Below are 14,356 nucleotides of genomic sequence, written 5' to 3'. Positions count from 1 at the left end.
TAAACTAATACAAATATCGCGATTTATTAATTCCTTTAAAAGTCCTTTCAAATAAATAGCTTCTTTTGCAGCCTCTGCTAATGCCATATACTCTGCCTCTGTACTGGACAGTGCCACTGTTTTTTGTTTTGAACTTTCCCAAGAAATTACACCTCCCGACAATTTAAAAACATATCCAGTATAAGATTTACGATCTATTGAACTATTTGCCCAATCTGCATCCACAAAACCGGTCAAATCATTATCATCTTTTACAAATATTAAACTGTAATTAATTGTTCCTTTCAAGTATTTCAATATACGTTTAGCAATTTTCCAGTGTTTTTCGTCATAACAATTATTAAACTGACTTAAATAGCTAACACTAAAAGAGATATCAGGTCTTGTTAAAACCGAAAGATACATCAATGAACCTATCAACTGTTGATAAGGAAGTTTACAATTTACTTCACTTTTTTCAAGATTCGTACCAACTTCCAAGGGAGTGAGAATACTCTTACAATCTAACATATTAAATCGTTTCAATAAAGCTTTTATATACTCTTTCTGATTTAAAACAATTCTTTTACTGTCTTTATCAACAATTACATTCATACCTAAACATTGTTTAATCATTCCCAAATCCTTTAACCTAAATTTACTACTTAAAATGTTCTTAATATTTGACATTTCGATTTCATCATTTGAAAAAATAAAAAAATCATCCACATACACAGCTATGACGGTCAATTTTTCATTTTTATTTTTTATATAAATACAATGTTCGAATTTCGACTTTTGAAACTGAGCTTGTATTAAAATTTCATTAACCCTTTCATTCCAAACTCTGGATGATTGTTTCAATCCGTAAATAGCACGATTTAACTTTAAACATTTTCCTTTCCGTTCACAATTAAGTCCTTCTCGTATTTGCATGTATACAGTTTCCTTTAAATAACCGTTTAAAAAAGCTGTTTTAACATCCAAATGATTCATATTTAAACCTAATTTAACTGACAAAGCAAATAACAATCTCAAACTAGAATGCCTCACTACAGGTGAAAAAGTTTCCTCATAATTTATACCCGGTCTCTGATCAAAACCTTTTGCTACTAACCGTGCACGATACGTCACTTTATCATCACTGGTGATCTTCTTCTTAAATACCCATTTACTTTTCACTACTCTCATTGACGAATCCTCAGGCCAGTCTGTCAATGTTCATGCATTGTTTTCTTCAAAACTTTCTAATTCTTCTGAAATTGCTTTCTTCCATTTTTCAGCATCTGGTCCTTTTAAAGCTTTTTCCATACTATCAGGATCTTCCGATACCATTTCTTCCACACATGCATATGTTGTAAAATCATCAAATTTTCTAGGTTTAGGAGTCCTTCTGGATCTTTGATTTTTACTTTCATCTTCTATGTTGGTCTCTTCAGTTACTTCTTCCCCCACTGAATCTGTATTTTCTTCTTTGTTATTTTGTATTTCTATCTTTACCTCTTCCTTTAGGTTTTCCATTATTGTAACATCTCTAGATACAGCTATTTTTTCAGTCTCTGGATCATATAATCTATATCCTTTTGTGGTTTCACTGAATCCTACAAGAACCATTTTCTTCGATTTTTTATCCCATTTCAATCTATTTACTTTTGGAACGTGTACCATGACCTGGCTTCCAAATATTCTCAAGTTTTCAAGGTTAGGTTTTTCACCGTACCATACTTCATAAGGTGTCTTTGAATTTAAACCTGTAACGGTAGATCTGTTTCTTAAATATACTGCCGTATTTGTTGCTTCTGCCCAAAACCTCTTTTCTAACTCTGCATCGAACAATAAACAACGAGCCTTTTCGATAATTGTTCTATTTAAACGTTCTGCTGAACCGTTCTGTTCGGGCGTGTAAGGATTTGTTTTTTGATGTACAATACCGCATTCTTTCAGATAATTTTCAAATACTAAATTACAAAATTCACCACCGTTATCACTTCTCATTGTTTTTAATTTTTTATTTAATTGATTTTCTGCCAAAGTTTTAAATTCTTTAAAATTATCATAAACTTGATCTTTACTTTTCAAAAAATAAACAAAAGCCATTTTACTAAAATCATCTAAGATTATTAAAAAATATCTTGCTCCACCCAATGATTTTTGTTCCATGGGACCACAGACATCAACATGTACGAGTTCTAGTAAATCGTCAGCACGAGAACCTTTCTTTTGAAATTGTAATCTCGTTTGCTTACCTTCGTTACATATTATGCAGCTTTGTTTATCAATATCAATCTTTCCTTTGAATTCCAGACCATTTACAGCTCCTTCAGACATCAGTTTCAGATCTTTTTTATTTATGTGACCTAATCTCCGATGCCACGTTTCTACTGATACTGTCTGCCCCGCAGCCAAAACACAGTCTATATTTACACAAGTTTCTAATTTATACATGTTGTCCACCACTTTGGCAATTGCAATCAGTTCGCCATTTTTATTGATTATCTGACAACCATTTTTCTCAAATTTAACAGTATTTCCGTTTTCAATTAATCTACTTACTGATAAAAGATTAGTAACTACTTGCGGTACGTATAATACATTTTTATTTGTTACGTTAAACGTTTTATCATTTACCATCGTACTTATGTCTACGTCACCTGTGCTTTCAACTTTTAATTTGGACTTATCAGCTACAATTATTTCTTTGGGTTTCTCACACCGTCTTATATTCCTCATCCACATTATATTTGAGGTTATATGGACATTCGCTCCCGAATCGAGGTACCAACCTTCTTTGTCGAACGCTTGTCCGCCAAAAAAAACTACACTAAATACGTTTGTACTTTCATTTTCTTTTGTTTGACCATCTGGACATTTATTTTTATAGTGACAAAGTCGTTTACATCGATAACTTCTTATTTCTTTCTTTGACGTTTTATTGTCATTATCTGTTTTACCTACTTTACTACCAACCTTATTTTGTTTTTCACCAGATCTTCGAGTCCACTTTGTTTTGGCGACAAACGCGTTAATTCCACAATTTTCATCCGCCATATCCAACAATTTGGACTTTATTGCGTCAGCCGTTATTTTTATCCCACTATGTTCTATAGCCATGACATCGGCAAAAATCTTTTCGGCAAACCAGCCAAAAGCAATGATCCGATCCATTCCTCCGTTATAGCAAAACCGGTGTTTTTTAATTTTTGAGACGTTTCAATTATATGACCAACGTACGATTCCATACTTGTTGCATCATCCAATCTTGTTGAAATTAACGATCTCAATAAACTGATTTTTCTGGAAAATCCGGTATCCGCATATAGATTCTGGAGTTTATTCCACAGCTGTTCAGCCGTTTTCGTCTCTTTAATATGGATATAGAGCGAAGAATCAATTGTTAGAATCAGCTTAGCTCGTGCTTGGCTTACTTTATTCTCATCTGCTTCTTTTCCAACAATACTTTTCTCTAAACCATCCAACATTAAGAAATTTTCTGCGGCAAAAGACCATTCTTCGTAGTTTTCTCGTCCCTTTAGTTTCGGAACGCTTGTTAAATAACTATTAGCCATAATGCGCTCAGTACTTGTGATATCACTTTACTTAAACTTAAATTAACTGGTTAAATCAAGGTACGTTACACTGGGTGTGGCTGGGCCCATAACCTATTAAGCGAGGAGTAAAATGAAACAACCTTTCTCCGAGCGTTCAGCATTACAACTAACTTAAACTTTTATTTCCAAGTTGAAACACAGTTACATAGGTGGCGCTAACAGACTTTTATTGATATACATATTATAATAATTTTAACAATTTCTGTAATCTGTAATAATTTTGTATTTGTTGTATTGACGGTTAAAATTTATAATATTTTTGCATTTTATGTACAATTCCTCACACGATTTTTACCCTGGAATTTGATTTCATTTTGAAAATGTTTTCTTTGAAACGTTTTTTAATGCTGCGTCCAGTCTGACCAATATAAATTTTATCGCAATCAGGACATTTGATTTCATAAATACCACTCAACTCCTCTTTGTTAAATTGATGTTTATTATTAAAAAGGTGTTTATGAATTTTGTTTTGAGAGACAAAGGCAGAGGCAAGGCCAAATTTCAACAAATTTTGTTTAACGGGGTTAACAATAGATGGGTGGTAAGGTAAGGCAATATATTTGGTTTTGGACTTAGTGTGAGGATAGATTAATTTAGTGATTTGTGAGTTGTGCACTTTATAGTAAATGTTTTGTAAATCTTTTATAGAAAAACCATTATTGAGTCCTATTTTTACAATCTTTTTTATTTCAAGGCTGAGGTTATCATTATTTAAAGCAACGTTATAAATTCTATTGAAAAAGAAGCGAAAACTGGCAAATTTATGTTGATCACAAGAATAGGAACTTTTTGGTATAATACAATCTGTGGTAGTGGGTTTTCTAAAGATATTGAAGTTGATAATATTTTCTTTAATGTTTCTAGTTAACTCTAAATCTAGGAAATTTATTTTGTAATTGTTTTCTTTTTCGAGGGTGAATTCTAAATTGCAAATGCTGTTTATCAGATTGAAAAGACCACCAAGTTTAGCATGACTTTCTTCATAGACAACAAGGATATCAACTACGTATCTGGCATAGAAAGCAATATCCTTATTGAAAAAATGATTTTTATCTGAAAATAGTTCTTTTTCAAATTCATTAACATAGATATCTGATAGTATGCCCGAAATAGGTGAGCCCATAGGCAAACCGTCCTTCATTTTGTAAAATCTATTATTAAATGTAAAAAAGTTCTGACTACATACAATCTCCAAAAGACCAATGAAACTATTAATTTCTAATATGTTTAATTTATTAATATCTTGTGAACTGATCAAGTATTTTTTGATGATAGATAATGTTTTATCGATTGGAACGTTAGAGTATAAATTTTTTATGTCGAAAGAAATTAGTTTACTAAGGTTTTTAATTCTGAAGGTCTTTAGTTTATTTATTAGATCAGTAGAATTTTTGATTGTGTGTGTGAAGTTGTTGTGAAAAAGTTTATAAAGGAAGTTTTGAATTAGTTTTGAAATTTTATTGGTTGGAGTGTTATGATTACTAATAATTGGTCTTATGCTTTTTTCAGGTTTATGCAATTTAATTAGACTTTTCAAAGAAGGAATGAGTGGGTTCATTTCTAGAGCGTTATATGAATTAATGTTGAATTTAGACAAAAAAGTTGAATTTTCTCTTAAGTATTTTCTAAGTTTGTTACTAAAAGCATTGGTGGGATTATTTTTGATTTCGATGATGCTGTTGTCCATGAAGAAGTCTAGAGTTTTATCAATGTAAGTCATTTTATCTAAAATGACCGTGCCCGCGCCCTTGTCTCCTACTGTTAAAATTAAATTGTTGTTTTCAACTTTTTCTTTAAATTTTTTGATATGATTAAGGTTTACATTAAGGTTGAATGGTTTACATTTAAAGAATTAGGAGTTTTATATACATCTCCAATCAATTGATGGTTTTCAGAAAAAATTTGTTTCATTTATTTCAAGTTACGCCATTCTTCCAGCCCACCGTTGTATTTCAAAATTAAAATCAATAAAGAACGATAAAAAATATTTTTAATTAATTTTATAAGTTACAGCTGTTTCGGACGTAGAACGTCCTTCTTCCGGCACGACGTCAATTAGTAAACGACGAAGACGTATGCATTAGTATCACATCCTGTCACACGTTGTCAATGTGAAGTCCGTCAGTTTTCAAAAAAACCCTTTCTTGACCGGTGTTGCTTCATGACTCCCACTGTAGACAAATATTGTTTTTATTGACAAAAATATCGGGATAAGCAGCCGGTGTGGTAGATGAGAGAATAAACCTGCTTTAATCTGTCCTAAGCTTTCGTTATTTATTTATAACTTCATCAGAGGGTAACTACAAGTAAGGTAATCAGACATGATTCAAGCGCAACCGCGTGTTACTCACAATTAGAGGTTATGTTGTGACGTGAAACATAAGTTCATTCGATTTTTTAACCACAAGATCTTAACAGAGACACGTTGGAGATGGAACGAAATCGGCGAGACCTATCAATCTCGAGTCACCCGTTTATTACGAGTGCGGGACAAATAAAACACTAACAACTGTACAACGTAAACTAAAAACGTCTAATAAATTGCGTGCGAAGGCTGGGGACGCCACAACATGGCCGCCAATAGAGCTGCCAATCGACCTCGGTAAGTAAAGCAGGAAACTGGGAACCAGAGGTAGGAAACGTCACTAATTTTAACTGTAATTACGGGACAGGAACCAAGGCTAACAAACCCCAAAACTAATTATTAGTAACCTCATCTGAAGTTATCGACATCAATAACGGCCAAAGGGCCGGCACCAAGGTTGTGAGGACCGTTGAGGTAACCACTACGGTGAAAAGAAGTGTATTTCTGAGGACAGACCACCATCGGTTCCATCCAGTAGTGACAAAAGGTTTCTTCGAGTTGTTCCTGATATGGCTCGGTAGAATTCCAGCTCTTCTGCTTCGGTGGAGGAAGTGTTTGGGATTGTTGAGGTTCGCCAACTTGATGTTGAGTGTCGAACGTGTTGGAAATTCTATGAAGCTTCTGATTCTTTTAATTTGGTTGATACAACTAAGGAACGGGAGGATGACTTCAATAGTCGGGGTTGCACTTCTGTAGTTGGGGTGACACCAATAGTCAGGGCTACTTCCGTAGTTGGATTGACTCCAATAGTCACGGTTACTTCCGTAGTTGGGTTGACTCCAATAGTCAGGGTGAGATTGCACGGCTGTCTTCTTGGTTCCGGAAACTGCTTTCAACACGTTTGGTGTAGGACGAATGTTGTATCCTACTTGTTGAATAGGTTTGAGAAGAATAAAAAGACGGAGAGTTTCGTTATCTACGTGTTTACTCTTTCCTAACACATTACAATCAAAAACATCCATTGTCCATTATCTGTAGCAAAAGCAGTGTACGGTCGTGATTTTGGATCTAGTTCGACCTGATAGTAACCCTGTGACAAATCTAAGTGAGAAAAGTATATCACTCATTACAATGAATGTAAGATATCACCTATACATGGTAACGGAAACTTATCATCTGTCTGTTTAAAAGCCTATAATCAATTACTTTTACTTACATACGTTACTTTTTTTTCCATTTAAATCCGGTTGTTTAGACACAATTAATAATCATTAATATTATTCGTTTCCATCTTGGTGATTGAATTAAATAAAAACAACAATGTTTGTTGAGATGGATAATTTTATTTTTATTTTTCGGCTCTACCGCCTTCGACTACCGTTTGTAGTCATCTTCAGGAGAAATTAGTCACTTCAATTTGTAACGAAGTTATCTCCTTATCACCGCCCGTTTATGCAACCCAATTCACATTTTATTAATTTTGATAATTTTCTTAATTAGACTTTGATTTTCTCCATTTTCCATTTCGAAACCGTTATCTTAAATTCCAACAACGTTCCCTGACCGAATCATCAATAAATGAATGTGATTAATAAAATTGCTGAATCACGAAAACATGTGCTTTCCGAAAAATTATTATCAAATAATTAAATAATGCCGAAACTAACTAATTTCCAAACAAGATATGACAAGCCACATGTTTCTATCAGTCCAGCCGACCGTCCCGAGGAAGTTTCAGCAGCCAGCGAGCTACCGTCGAGCTACCGTATAGCGACTATTTTTTATGATGCGGAATTAGAAATCGTAGACCGACCAAACCGATTTCAAACATTTACAAATATCATGAAATAACCGTTGAACGATTCTAAAGATGATCCGCTTATTATTAATACAATAATTCACCGAAAATCATCCCGCATCATAATTAATTAAATTACTCCATTCCTGATGGTCATCCGTTGAAAATATTGTCCATGTAGGATTGCCCCGAACATCACCCAACTGCTGGAATTGTTTTGTGTTAAGGTGCGCGTAAATTAATACCGATTAATTGGTGTTGACGTGAAACACGTGGTCGGGAAAACATCTGTGAATATAAGTGCCGTAAACGGTGGCCGATTTTGTTAAGAATATTTTTGTGATTTTCTGTATAAGTAAGGGTATCTTTTGATTTGTATTATAAATTTTTCCGTTAATTATTGTTGATTAATTGTTAATTACTCCAGTAGTATAGAAACGCCGATTCTAGATAGGAAGTTGCTCCTCCGCTCCTCCGTGACGTCATCAGCCCAATGTAAAAGGATAGGGAAGGGTACCAACCTAAGGCGGAGGAGAAAAAAAAAATAGGTTGGTATTGGAAAAGTAACCAGATCTGGTGACTTTTAAAAAAAAGTAACGCGCCACCTAGTGGTTGGTAGTTGAACTAAACCATTACCGACAAGGTAGACTGCTACTTGTTTTTTTAAAAGTCACCATATCTAGCTACCAACCTATTTTTTCCCCAAGCCTTTGGTTGACACCCCTCCCCCCCTATCCTTTTACATCGGACGGATGACGTCACGAAGGAGCGGAGGAGCAACAACTTCCTGTCTAGAATCGGCGTTTCTGAAAGATGGCGCGTTGAACGCATAAAGGCGCGCCTCACAACTCTTGAATGCGCGTGCGCAGGAACTTGGGAATATTCCGGAAAATAATAATAACACAATTTAACACAATTTAATTCCCCCCCCAATCAACCCAATAAAAGTATTAATAAACATTTTTATAATAATAAACATTACATAATAAATAGTTACAAAAAATAATAAAAACCTTAATGTTATGGTACTTTTTTTACAAATTCAATTATATGAGCGGGCTTCGGTTTACCACCATCCTTTATTATTATACACGATACATTGATCTTGTAACTCCAAAAAATTTCTTGATCGGTAGGTAAAAAAGAAACGTTGAGAAGCAAGCCCGCTTCTAACTCCACCACAACGGAAGGTGACGACCATGCGCAGCTCGTAAGACGTTTTCCATTAACAATAAATATGGTAAAAGTGGTAAATCCAACTCAACTTCGAATAAATTTTTTCTTTGGTTTAAACTCACAAAGACTGAAAAAAAAAACACAGAGACGACTATGAGACATTGCGCGCGGTTTACGTTTGACGGGTAAATCCAACTCAACTTCGAATAAATTTTTTCTTTGGTTTAAACTCACAGAGACCGAAAAAAAAAGAAAAACACAGAGACGACTACGAGACATTGCGCGCGGTTTACGTTTGACACGTTCGGTTTCTAAAGTAAAACTGATTATGAGTTACGCGATACAATGCTTTCCTCGCCGGGGCGGAAGTGTCAACTTACGACAATCGGCGCGGCGCATCACCAAGTAAAGTGCAATGCACCTCACCGGCGGGAGTGTCAAGTTACAATCAATGCTGAGCAATGGAATAATTGCCCTAAATGAAATGCTATACATATATATAATTAATATTAAGAAAGTAAAAAAAAATAATACAAATTATAAAATTTTTTAATGCGTTTTCATTAACAAAAATGATGTAAGTGAAAAAAAATACATTTAAATAAAAGAAGGAAAAGGTTTCGGCGGCTCAGTGGTGATGTAAATTAACGAACTATATAATACAGACTTATTTAATTTAATTTTACGCGAATTGAACCGATAGCTGCAAGGTGAAATATAAATACTTTAAAGACAATAAACCACTGAACCACCGAAACCTTTTCAATTTAATATTAAAAGCCTAGCAGTTGAACGGAAATACAAACAAAAAAGATGCGTGTTTAAGAAATATATAAAACTTACTTATTTAATTGAATTTAAGCGGATTGAATTGATGGCTGTAAGGTGAAATAGAAACAACAAAATGATGTGTTTAAGAAATACATTTGTTATTATTTAATTTTTAAGAATATATAATTTTTATAATACAATTACATTTATATTAATACAGATGAACATCAGGGTCATCGGTCGGAAAGTTTTTACGTTTCAAGCTTCTTGACGAAATCTAATAAATATACAGGGTGTGTTTTACCAATGTCTTTTGCACCCTTATAAATTATAGACATTTTGCTAAGTTCCATAATTTCTTCGTCGGTAATATCTTCTGCGATGCGTCTTGGTAAATAAATTACGAATCCAGCCTCCAGTTCAAGTACCACGGACGGCCAAGAACACTTTTTAAGCCGTTTCGCACACTTAATCGGGTATGGAGTGTCTGTTTGAAGCGCAGAAATTGATTTTTTCGGTGGGAAATTGCACTGACCCAATTGACTTAGACGAGACATGATTTGTTTCGTAGATTAATAATAATAAAACGTAACCTGTTAGCTTGGAAATAGCTGTCATACTAAATAAATTATTTAGAACATGTAATTATATGTATGAAAATAATGGGGGTGGGGAAATGTGTAATAGAAGTTTCTAGAAGGATGATGCAATTCGCACGTCAGGTGTTATTGTTATCTAAAATGCAAATCAAGCAGTTTTTGTGTAATAGAAGTTTCTAGAAGGATGATGCAATTCGCACGCAGGTGTTATTGTTATCTAAAATGCAAATTAAGCAGTTTTTATTATTAAATCACCAAAGTTATGTAAAGTTCATTGAACCTCACCAACACTTGTTTCAACATGTTTAAACTTGTTTAAATTAAAATAAATATAATTTTTTAACGCAAGTATTCGTCAACATTCTTAATAGTAGTAAGTTTAAACTCATGAAATCATATCAATATATTCCATTAAGTAATAATTTATTTCAGATAAATTTTGCAAGCAAAATTCTCGAATTAATTTTAACTTATCCTTCGAAAATTTAGTGTTCATAATAAAATCAATGTAATCATTAAAATGCAAATTGTCTAATACTTTTAATTTGTATGAAATTAAAAATTCCTTAGATAAAATGTCTTGAACTTCCATCAAGGTTAATATAATCGGAATAAAAAAATTATTTTCAGGGTCCATATCTTCATATGTGATGCACACACAATTCTCAACGTCTGCAGTAACTCTAAGAATTCCATCCGCTAACGGTATAATTTGGTCAGAAAAGTTCATTTTAAAACGAATGATTTTAAATACATTAATCAATTGTTCCCAATCTTCACGTAGAAAAGAGAGTATATGTGATTTCGATTCTACATCATTCCAAGATTTAAAAATCAATTTCACACATGTTATAAAACCTCTCGCCACACTAATACCAACTTTTATGTTAAATCTATCGATCGAATATAAGGTTTCACCAATAAATTTATTTTCTTTCTCTATATCATCACGAAACTTCTTCCATTGTTTATTAATTGATACCCAGTAAGGGCTTTCAGAAATTTCACACCCAGTGTTAACATCCATATTTCATCAAATTTAGTTGTAAACTGAATACATTAATTTTTTAATTATATGATATAACTCACACCCCCACCCTCTCCCAATAAATTTTACAACTATTATAATAATAAAACTACAATCAATTTTTTATTTAAAAATTATTATATTTACAACTTAAATACAAGTAACATTATTGTGATTATATAAAAATTTTTGTAAAATTAATACATTGTTTTGTGAACATACTGCTGGAGAGCCGGTGTGGAACCAACATTGATTGTTGGATGAATTTAATTTAGTCTCATCCTCTTCCGCAAATTCTAACGCAATATCCGTTAGTATTGAATTGCTGTTACGTGTTTTCAAAAACTGCTTCTTTTGATTTCCCTTAACAAATATTTGATCGTAGGAGGAAATTAAGGTATCAATTACATTTAGACCTTCTGATTGATTTATCCACCCATCGCTATATAGCAACCTGTGATGGTTGCGTTCCAAATATCTCACTGATCTTCGATCTCGAACGTTTAACTGTTGGAATGGTATACTAGCTTTTAAGTGTAAATGTATTATGTAGTCGGTGGTGATATCCACAAGAGTAAATTCTTTAACTTCGAATTTAGAATTGACGTAAAACCCCTGAACGTCTACAACCGCGATTTTGAACTTCATATTGTAAACTAACATATGACCTCATGTGTAATTTAATTTATAATTACAGATACCTCCCCACTCAAAGGTTTGTATGTATACATGGATTCTTGGAGTAGTATACAGTATGCTTTTGTATCAGGCGGAAAATCTTTACCGCTTTGAATTTCGATACGCACCTCACATGATGCGGATGGGGCGGCTTCTTCATCGTTATTCTTAGTGGTATCCACCACGAATAAAGGTCTTTTTTTAAAGCTTGCGAAATCCATAATCGGTTGTTTTCGAGATGTTTCCCAAATATATGGTTGAAATTCGGTATACATTTTATAGAGTTCAACATAATTTTCTTTCGCAAACTCCAAATTCATCGACTCGAATGGATAGCAGTATGAGTTTAGATATACTTTAAGATCTATAATGTTCAAGTGATCGAAAAGTGTACAATCTGAATTCGGCTGATCCTTTCGATTGGTTTGGAATGCAACTATAACGTATTGAGGTCTACCTCTGTTAGTTGTTGACGTGACCGACCAAATCTCTTTATTTCCCTTTCTCATTGAAGGTAGCTCATAAAAAGACCACTTCCGAAACGGTACGGGAATGTTTGCGTTTTTATTTAAACCATCTAACAGCTTCATCTTTATAGATGGGCTTGGGTACACATGTTTCGCCAACAATGTAACCGTTTTTACAGTAAACTCTGCGGTGCTAGAATCGGCTTTTGATGTAGATTTATAACAATTGGAGTCAGTACGACTTCTAACAAATCTAAATTTGAAGCGACCTCTCATAACGTGATTATAGTCCCTAAATAATCCGAAAATATGACTTAATGGGATTTGAAACGTGAAATCCTTGTTCGCACTAACTGTAGGCAAATTTCCTTCGGGTGGCCATTTTAAACCAGCTATTTCTAAAGATTTGCATTCCACTTCGTTTTGTTGAAGTAGGGTTCGAATCAATGATGTTAAACCGGGTTCACGTACCCGTTCGATTTCAGTACCGTTATGCTCAAATGCGATATACTCAAATAGATATGTTGGTAAGTTGTGCGTTAGCTGGATAGTATCAGTTGGATCGTTTAATTTTTCTTTGTAATCTCCCTCAATACGTATATAACTTTCGAAGAACGAAAATAAAACATCTTCTTGGTTTAGTTCAATGGTGAATATATCGTTATTTTGAAAAGAATTTGTGGAAGGATGGTAACTATGCACTTCTTCTCTAGCGATCGAATTATCCACGATGGGTTCGCGGTATATATTTAACTTTTGTGTAGACATGATAACCCAACTGCTCGAGAAAACGTCTGTTGTCCGCTCGCAATGAAGTCTTTCTTTTAACTGATCTAGATGTTCTCTTTCCACCTGAGTTATAATGTTTTCTTTTGATAGATGAACGCTGTTGAGGATCGGTGGCTTTTAATTGGAACAACAGCCCCATTATGAAGTTCGTTTTAATTCTAATCTAATAACAATTTCTTCTCCACGAAAGTTTACCAATTTACCACGCTGATCAAGTAATCTTAGTGTAATGTTCGATATCGGACGATCGGTGTCCACTGGCAAATAAATGGGGTTCCTTGGCTCTATATTTATACTGAAACCAGGATCCACAGTTGGAGCGAATTCATATAGCGTGTGAGATAATTTGTTATTGTAATACGAGCCGGAAATTATATTACATTCCACTCGAACGGATGTCACACGTATTATATTTACCGGAAGATCTGATTTATGCTTTATCGATACATCTAGTTTACGATTGGAAAACCCCAATATAGAAGCTATCGTATTTGGTTGAGAGAAATCTATCTCAAAATAATCGCTTTTTATTTCACACTGCAAGGTGTTATTGTTAGCCTTGAGTGAAAAAAATTTTTCAGGATCATCAACCGTATTCAATCCGATACGACGTAAAATCTCTTTTTGTAAAAATTTCTCAATGTCCGTTATTTCATATGCACCAGTAGGAATTTTGATTTCCTGTGGTAATGCCCCCTCGTCTATAGTTGATTGTCGGCTTTTATTAATGGGCAATTTTTCGGTAAAGTAAAATTTATCGTTTACTCCTTGTTCAATGTTTGGTATACTGTTATACGTATAGAATCCAATAAGACCAAGCGAGTAACTCGAGTTAGGGTCTAATTCTATAGGCGGATAATAGTCTTCGGAGATTTCGCTTTTTGTACTGACCAGTGTGAACGTCTGTGACATTTTCACTCAAATGAGTTATTTCTTATGTTAAGTAGGAAATTTATACATAATTGACCGCAGTTATACGGGTTATCCTTTTGAAAATTATCGTGGTTATACACAATTTGACATTTTTTAAAGTATTTTAAAAGTTCTTTAGGTGGTTTTAGATCTCCATAACTGTCGAAATATAACACCCTATTGCCAATTTTTTTATAGGCTACCCAATGGGTTCCGCTACCTCGGTGATCATCTAAATTTACAACAG

The 14,356-nt window shown here is 33.8% G+C and overlaps 1 protein-coding gene across 1 annotated transcript; it reads right to left on the bottom strand.

The window, feature by feature from the left end:
* Positions 1–11,943: 11,943 nt before the first annotated feature.
* On the bottom strand, positions 11,944–13,176 carry LOC139431311 (uncharacterized). Its single transcript, XM_071198958.1, has one exon. The coding sequence runs from the start codon at positions 13,174–13,176 to the stop codon at positions 11,944–11,946; it is 1,233 nt and encodes a 410-aa protein (XP_071055059.1).
* Positions 13,177–14,356: the final 1,180 nt, after the last annotated feature.

Source organism: Onthophagus taurus, chromosome 8, assembly GCF_036711975.1.
Source record: "Onthophagus taurus isolate NC chromosome 8, IU_Otau_3.0, whole genome shotgun sequence".
Lineage (NCBI taxonomy): Eukaryota > Metazoa > Arthropoda > Insecta > Coleoptera > Scarabaeidae > Onthophagus > Onthophagus taurus.
This window is presented reverse-complemented; position numbering and strand designations above follow the sequence as displayed.